General features: G+C 43.7%; 1 protein-coding gene across 3 annotated transcripts; it reads right to left on the bottom strand.

The window, feature by feature from the left end:
• Positions 1–768: 768 nt before the first annotated feature.
• Positions 769–8971, bottom strand: LOC110535838 (probable peptidyl-tRNA hydrolase). Of its 3 annotated transcripts, none has more exons than XM_036935662.1 (6): positions 8839–8971; positions 8358–8484; positions 4213–4432; positions 1833–1932; positions 1684–1729; positions 769–1473 (listed from the first exon to the last, which is right to left on the bottom strand). In XM_036935662.1, the coding sequence occupies exons 2-6, from the start codon at positions 8463–8465 to the stop codon at positions 1204–1206; spliced, it is 744 nt and encodes a 247-aa protein (XP_036791557.1). In that variant the 5' UTR covers positions 8466–8484; positions 8839–8971; the 3' UTR covers positions 769–1203. The 3 variants fall into 3 exon arrangements, with proteins under 3 accessions (XP_036791557.1, XP_036791558.1, XP_036791556.1); XM_036935663.1 differs by having other exon boundaries at positions 8848–8928; XM_036935661.1 differs by lacking the exon at positions 8839–8971 and having other exon boundaries at positions 8358–8828.

Genomic DNA, 8971 nt, shown 5'->3' with positions numbered 1-8971 from the left:
TGTGTGTATCCATCCCCCATCCCTGTCTTTTTGTGTATCCCTGGTCTTAGCACATCTGTGAGCTTAGGGGAAGACCCCCCACTGGGCTTTGGGCTAGTGCAGCTCAGCCTATAACTGCTGAGGGGAAGCCATTCCTGAATAAATTAGCCCAGTGTCCAGCCTTATTAGTGACCTCTGACCTTTCAGAGAAAAGTTAGAGGCCACCACTGCACTCTCCCAGGCTGACCACTCAGAGGGGCTGGGAAAGTGCCCTGGTAGGTGAGATGGCTGGCTCAAGGGGGTCACATGAGAGAAAGCGAAAGGGGTAGAGAGGTGGGGGTCTGTCATGAGTGGAGAGATTCCCTTTGAGTCCCATTCCCCACATCCACAAGTGTGGCCCTGATGCTTTGTTGTGACTCTGAGCTAAGGCCAAACAGAAGGCTTCAAACAGCCCTATCCTACAATGTTTGGCCCCCATTGTTTTCTCCCCCGCCCTTTCTTTCAACCTGCATTGCAATCTATTTGGCCCATTCTATCAGTTTTTCTTTCTCTCATTCTGCCTCTTTCTGTACTTTTTATATGGTCCTTTCTCAGTTTTTGTGGGCTGGTATTCACTTTGGTGAGAATCCTACACTTATTGACTGTTTGCTACTACTCATTAAGAACGCTCGTTGATTAAGAGTGTGGTTATAGGCTGACAATTAAAGGATGGAATCAATATGTTGTATCAGTAAATACACCAAAGACAATGAGTTTAGATGATGTGAGACTTTGGGTGTCTGAAACATGTTCTTTTATCAGGAAAACCCTCCGTTTATTCACTATTAGTTCCATGTCTGCTCAATGCCATTGGTAAGATGGTTGTTTAATCATTTTAAAATCAAGTATTGGTCTCTCCTTCGACCTTGCACATAATTAGACCACCAAAAGCCATACACATGGTAGTTTGGGAAACTTAAAAATAAATGCATACTGCATACCAATCTAGATCTATGCGATGATTATCTTATACACATCTAAATTCTTTGTCCTTGAAACGAAGTGTGCTTACTTGGCATTCATTTCACATACATCCTAAACCAGAGCATAAACAAAGTCATAATAAATAAAAACATGTACACACTTTCATATTTCTGCAAGAGGCAGCTTTGTTTCAGCAGCAGCAAAGCTACTATCCCAGAGTAGTCATAGTTTCACTGGCTCTGTCAAAGTCTCTTGTTAGTCTCAGGTCTGGCCAGTGGTCGTGTCCTTTCGTGGAGCGCTTAAACGCTCCCTTTGTTTCCCAGTCTGTGATGCTAGTCTGCCTCCAGGTGGCGACACTGGGGACTGCACATTCTCCTTGTCGGTGAGCTGGGAGAGGAGAATGTTCACACTCTCTTCTAAAACCCCACTCAGAACCTCCTGTTCCTCCTGAGAGAAGCGGCCCAGAACATGCCTGTCCACTGATGTTTTACCTGATGGTCTGCCAATCCCAATACGCAGTCTGGGCATCACCTGGGGGACACAAGAATAGAATAGTAATTTATTGTCTGTCTTTTTCCTCTGCTTCCAACCCCCCCCCCCAGACAACAGTTTCCTTTGACAGACATGACATTTCTCTGGATTCTCTAGCACTTTCCACAAATTTGTCAAAGGGCACAGTCACCTCTCAATTCCTCCCAATGTGGGAAGGGAGAGTATTTGTCTGTGTGGAAAGTTACTTACATCAGTCTGCAGACACTCAACACAGGACCGCACACCATTGTGACCCCTGTCAATCAACAACATATAGAATGAGCACAAAGTTGGGAAGATCACATTGTTGTCAGATAGCGTCAATAGTCATGCTGATATCTGTCTGGGAATCAACTCACCTGGCGCTCCCTCCTTGTTTCATAGCAAGCTTTCCAAGAGGCTTATCCAACTCATCATGAACCAGCAGTATGTGCTCAGGCTTGACGCTGTATTTACACGCTTGATTCAAGGTAATTAAAAACAAAATATCATTAACAATGATATCATTCATATGATCAAATATCATTAACAAACAGGAAAGCAAAGGCTAGCTTTTTCAAACAGAAATTTGCATCCTGTAGCACAAACTCCCAAAAGTTCTGGGACGCTAAAATCCATGGAGAATAAGAGCACCTCCTCCCAGCTGCCCACTGCACTGAGGCTAGGAAACACTGTGACCACCGATAAATCTGCAATAATTGAGAATTTCAATAAGCATTTTTCTACAGCTGGCCATGCTTTCCACCTGGCTACCCCTACCCCGGTCAACAGCCCTGCGCACCCCACAGCAACTTGCCCAAGCCTCCCCATTTCTCCTTCACCCAAATCCAGATAACTGATGTTCTGAAAGAGCTTCAAAGTCTGGACCACTACAAATCAGCCGAGCTAAACAACCTGGACCCTCTCTTTCTAAAAGTATCCACCGAAATTGTTGAAACTCCTATTACTAGCCTGTTCAACCTCTCTTTCGTATCATCTGAGATCCTCAAAGATTGGAAAGCTGCCGGGGTCATCCCCCTCTTCAAAGGGGGAGACACTCTAGACCCAAACTGCTACAGACCTATATCTATCCTACCCTGTCTTTCTAAATTCTTTGAAAGCCAGTTAACAAACAGATCACCAACCATTTTGAATCCCACCGTCCCTTCTCTGCTATGCAATCTGGTTTCCGAGCTGGTCATGGGTGCACCTCAGCCACACTCAAGGTCCTAAACGATATCATAACCGCCATCGATAAGAGACAATACTGTGCAGCTGTCTTCATCGACCTGGCCAAGGCTTTCAACTGTCAATCACCACATTCTTATCGGCAGACTCAACAGACTTGGTTTCTCAAATGACTGTCTCACCTGGTTCACTAACTACTTCTCAAACAGAGTTCAGTGTGTCAAATCGGGGTGCCACAGGGTACAATCGTCGGGCCGACTCTTTTCTCTGTATACTTCAATGATGACGCTCTTGCTGCTGGTGATTCTCTGATCCACCTCAGACGACACCATTCTGTATACTTCTGGCAGTTCTTTGGGCACTGTGTTAACTAACCTCTAGACGAGTTCAATGCCATACAACTATCCTTCCATGGCCTCCAACTGCTCTTAAATGCAAGTAAAACTAAATGCATGCTCTTCAACTGATCGCTGCCCACACCTGCCCACCCGTCCAGCATCACTACTCTGGACGGTTCTGACTTAGAATATGTGGACAACTACAAATACCTAGGTGTCTGGTTAGACTGTAAACTCTCCTTCCAGACTCACATTAAGCATCTCCAACCCAAAATCAAATCTATAATTGGCTTCCTATTTTGCAACAAAGCATCCTTCACTCATGCTGCCAAACATACCCTCATAAAACTGACTATCCTACTGATCCTTGACTTCGGGGATGTCATTTACAAAATATCCTCTAACACTCTACTCAGCAAATTAGATAGAACGGGGGACACTGTGATACAGTCTGTCTCCAAAGCCCCATATACTACCCACCACTGCGACCTGTATGCTCTCGTTGGCTGGCCCTCGCTTCATATTCGTCGCCAAACCCAATGGCTCCAGGCCATCTACAAATCTCTGCTAGGTAAAGCCCCACCTTATCTCAGCTCACTGGTCACCATAGCAGCACCCACCCATAGCACGTGCTCCAGCAGGTATATTTCACTGGTCATCCCCAAAGCCAATTCCTCTTTCGGACCCCTTTTCTTCCAGTTCTCTGCTGCCAATGACTGGAACGAACTGCAAAAATCACTAAAGCTAGAGACTCATAACTCCCTCACTAGCTTTAAGCACCAGCTGTCAGAGCAGCTCACATATCGCTGCACCTGTACATAGCCCATCCAACTACCTCATCCCCACACTGTTATTTGCATTTTTTTTATTTTGCTCCTTTGCACTCCAGTATCTCTACTTGCACACTCATCTTCTGCACATTTACCACTTCAGTGTTTAATTGCTATATTGTAATTATTTAGCCACTATGGCCTATTCATTGCCTTACCTCCCTACCCTACTTCATTTGCACACACTGTATATAGACTGTTTCTATTGTATTTTTGACTGTATGTTTGTTATTCCATGTGTAACTGTGTTGTTGTTTGTGTCGCACTGCTTTGCTTTATCTTGGCCAGGTCGCAGTTGTAAATGAGAACATGTTTACAACTAGCCTTTTGAACTAATTCCTCAGACAGTCAAAACTCAAAATGCATAAAATGTAAAAAGACATCAAGAAGACAAGATTCCTCACCTGCTTTGGCCACAGATACACCATTTATGTTCATCAGTAGTCGTGGTCGGAGAAGCACGATTTGGGTGTCCTGGATGTCAGATACGATGACCTCACCGGACACATGCCTATCACCACGCCAGTTACCAGCTACCCCAAGCCGGGAAGCAAGTGCTTCCAGCACTGCCATGCCTACACTGTGGCGTGAACTGTTCATTCCAGGGTTTCCCAGTCCCACAACCTGCACAACGACAATAAATACATATTTTCCATCTTTGCATATTATATTTCTCTAAACGTCATTGGTGAGCACAGTGGTTCCCCTACCACAAGAACATACTGATTTGTGTCATGCTAGCCACACATTTTTAACTAACACAGTCTTGTTTCAAATATATGATCAAAATCAGTTTTTGGCTCATAATTGTGCCAGGGAGCCTTGTTTTTGGAGCTCTTCATGTCTAACTTATAATTATGAAGAATAAAAATGTAGAAGCCCCAGGTAGCCTACATTGCTGCTACCCCACATAGCAAACTTTAAAGACATATAACCCGCCTGCGAGAATCCCTTGATGTGTCCTAATACAAGTGCATAAAAATCAGCAAAATGGACAGCGTGAACTAAATCAAAGGACTGATCGCAGGCGAAGCGAGCCCTTCATCACGGCTTATTGTGAAATAGACACGTAGGCCTTAGCGGACTAAACTCCACTCAATGGTGTAGGAAGTTTCTGATGACTCCACCAACGCAGTGGAGCGGAGACCAGGCTTTGTGGAATCTAGCTCTGATTACATCAATTCGCCCAAGGTCAGTACTTCAAAAACTGTAAATAATGAAACCCCCTGTCTTGTACTTGTTTGTCCTTTGTAGTTGCGTGCTTTTCTTTGTTTGCTGAAATCCATACTTTTTCAATAAACATGAATCAAATACAACCAACGACTGTTTCCCTGTTGAGATTCAATTGGCACATTCGAATTAGAGATGATTTTCCATCTTAGAGCAACAGCAATGAACAAAGAGTTGGTGGTTGCATTTGGTTCATAATAAAAAATAATTGAAGTATTGACCTTAGGTGAATCGATGTAGTCGGAGCCAGATTCCACAAAGCCTGGTATCTGCTCCACTCCGTTGGTGGAGTCATCAGAAACTTTTTGTCACATACACATGGTTAGCAGATGTTAATGCAAGTGTAGCAAAATGCTTGTGCTTCTAGTTCCGACTATGCAGTAATATCTAACAATTTCACAACAACTACCTTATACACACAAGTGTAGAGGAATGAATAAGACTATGTACATACAAATATATGAATGAGCGATGGCCGAACGGTATAGGCAAGATGCAGTAGACGGTATAGAGTACAGTATATACATATGAGATGAGTAATGTAGGGTATGTAAACATTATATAAAGTGGCATTGTTTAAAGTGGCTAGAGATACATTTATTACATCAAATGTTTCATTATTAAAGTGGCTAGAGATGAGTGAGTGTGTTGGCAGCAGCCACTCAATGTTAGTGATGGCTGTTTAACAGTCTGATGGCCTTGAGATAGAAGCTGTTTTTCAGTCTCTCGGTCCCAGCTTTGATGCACCTGTACTGACCTCGCCTTCTGGATGATAGCGGGGTCAACAGGCAGTGGCTCGGGTGGTTGTTGTCCTTGATGATTTTTTGGCCTTCCTGTGACATCGGGTGGTGTAGGTGTCCTGGCAGGCAGGTAGTTTGCCCCCGGTGATGCATTGTGCAGACCTCACTACCCTCTGGAGAGCCTTATGGTTGTGGGCGGAGCAGTTGCCGTACCAGGCGGAGATACAGCCCGACAGGATGCTCTCGATTGTGCATCTGCAAAAGTTTGTGAGTGTTTTCGGTGACAAGCTGAATTTCTTCAGCCTCCTGAGGTTGAAGAGGCGCCTTCTTCACCACGCTGTCTGTGTGGGTGGACCATTTCAGTTTGTCCGTGATGTGTACGCCGAGGAACTTAAAACTTTCCACCTTCTCCACTACTGTCCCGTCGATGTGGATAGGGGTGCTCCCTCTGCTGTTTCCTGAAGTCCACGATCATCTCCTTTGTTTTGTTGACGTTGAGTGTGAGATTATTTTCCTGACACCACACTCCGAGGGCCCTCACCTCCTCCCTGTAGGCCGTCTCGTTGTTGTTGGTAATCAAGCCTACCACTGTAGTGTTGACTGCAAACTTGATGATTGAGCTGGAGGCGTGCATGGCCACGCAGTCATGGTGAACAGGGAGTACAGGGTTCCAGGGTCTCAAGCTTAATGACGAGTTTGGAGGGTACTATGGTGTTAAATGCTGAGCTGTAATCGATGAACAGCATTCTTACATAGGTATTCCTCTTCTCCAAATGGGTTAGGGCAGTGGGCAGTGTGATTGCGTTGTCTGTGGACCTATTGGGGCGGTAAGCAAATTGGAGTGGGTCTAGGGTTTCAGGTTGGGTGGAGGTGAGGTGGTCTCACAAAGCACTTCATGATGGCGGAAGTGAGTGCTACAGGGCGATAGTAATTTACCTCAGTTACCTTCACTTTCTTGGGAACAGGATCAATGGTGGCCCTCTTGAAGCATGTGGGAACAGCAGACTGGGATAAGGATTAATTGAATATGTCTGTAAACACACCAGCAAGCTGGTCTGCGCATGCTCTGAGGACGCGGATGGGGATGCAGTCTGGGACGGCAGCCTTGCGAGGGTTAACACGTTTAAATATTTTACTCACGTTGGCTGCAGTGAAGGAGAGCCCACAGTTTTTGGTAGCGAGCTGTGTCAGTGGCACTGTATTGTCCTCAAAGCGAGCAAAGAAGTTATTTAGTTTGTCGGGGAGCAAAACATCGTGGTCCGGGACGGGACTGGTTTTCCTTTTGTAGTCCGTGATTGACTGTAGAACCTGCCACATACCTCTCGTGTCTGAGCCGTTGAATTGTGACTCTACTTTGTCTCTATACTGACACTTAGCTTGTTTGATTGCCTTGCAGAGGGAATAGCTACACTGTTTGTATTCGGTCATGTTTCCAGTCACCTTGCCCTGATTAAAAGCAGTGGAGTGGAGTTTAGTCCGCTACATAAGCCTATGACTCATTCTAAATTTGTGACAGGTCACATAAAAGTCTACTTTTTCTCAAAGCACAACGGCCACAAAAAAAAGGTTGTAGAGTTGTGGCTGCAGAAAGGCCTGTTGAAAGACTCTGCCATGCTTTTGCCATTGTTCCCATTCTCCTTCCCATAATTAGAACTGTGAACTTATAGAAAATAAATAGAAGATTTATTTTCTGTATTGCAATAGCCTGCTTTCAAACTGATCGGTATACCGCCACACGCCTAGTCGTTATCAATAACTAACATAACTTGTATGCCTAAAACAATCTATTATCCATCTAATAATAAAAACAGAAATTTGTCAGTTAGTTAAAAGCCATCATTTTTTATTTTAAATACTTTTTGCCTAGTGAGCTTTGAAGCCCAAAAGACACTCATACCTAGGAAGGTGACGGCTACAGTAGTAGGCTAAGGGACCTAACATCTCCTCCTGCCAAATCTCCTCATGAGCCAGGTGTCCTGTTCAAATCCCACGGTGAAATCGGCTCAAAACAAGTGAGTTAGCCTAGGCTAGATTAAGCACGTGGGGTGATGAGTATGATACTGTTTTCACATGCAAAACTCATTACTTTTGATTAAAAAATGCTTTATCTGCCTTCCCAATGAAAACTAATTTGAAATTCTAACATCTATTTGATGGAAAAGAGATGTATGTTTCTGGACGATGCACCATGCTACATTGTTGACAACATGACTTCAAAAGGGCGCTCCTCCCTCACCAATTTTGTCCGTTCACTTCACAGGTCATAGGCCGGTGCACCGTAGCTCAGGTTAATACTGACAATCATTGACAATAACACACAGGAGCAAAAAAAAAAAAATTATTTCACTTTTATAACGTAAAAACATAGATAAAGTTTGTCAAATGTACGTCAAACATTTAAAGTGTTTGCATTTTAGCTAACCTTAACCTAATTGTCCGAAACTGCTATATTAATTCTCCTAACCTGCTTGAAAAGTCAATACTGACCAACTGTATCCAATCTAGTCAAAACAGTGTCTGCAGTGTACTGACTACAACATATTTGGGTTGCAATAGTTTTTCTTTAATAATTCACTTACCAGTCTCCGGCGAGAATTTGTGTGGACTCCAGCTTCACTGCCCATCATAGGTCCAACGGGTCCAGTCAGCATCGCTCGATTTATCAGTTTTAATAAAAGTCGTCTCATTGTGACAAAGTTCAGCAGTCTTGAAAAACGGTGACACACAAAGCCAAAGTTTAGACCTACCAACAACAGTGACGTTTCCCAGGCTTTAATGTCTATTGACGTTTCTCATAAGCACAGAAAAGGCAACGTTACAAACACTTTTATGTTCATAACTTCATGTTCTCTTGGAGCCTAGCGTCAAAAGCCTACTGTCTGTGACCACCATCAATAGCTTAGATCCAATAACGTACTCCTGACGTTTCAGTTCAGTAATAAACTAATATATTTGAAATGTTTATAGTTAAAAAATCTCGGCCCTCGCTATAAAATTGAGAACACAAAAGAAGAAACATTGGAAAAGAATATCTATATAGTTATTTTGGTAAAAACAAACCTGCAATACCATGCAACTTTGACATTAATCAAAGAGACTGGTGGACAGAAAACTGAGAGGGTTCATTGTGACCAACTTCTGATCTTTTCAACCATACCGCCACCTAGCTTGGAGGTTTATAAATTCACTTACG

This window comes from Oncorhynchus mykiss, chromosome 11, assembly GCF_013265735.2.
Source record: "Oncorhynchus mykiss isolate Arlee chromosome 11, USDA_OmykA_1.1, whole genome shotgun sequence".
Lineage (NCBI taxonomy): Eukaryota > Metazoa > Chordata > Actinopteri > Salmoniformes > Salmonidae > Oncorhynchus > Oncorhynchus mykiss.
The sequence above is the reverse complement of the archived record's forward strand: the minus strand, read 5'-3'. Positions and strand labels throughout refer to the sequence as shown.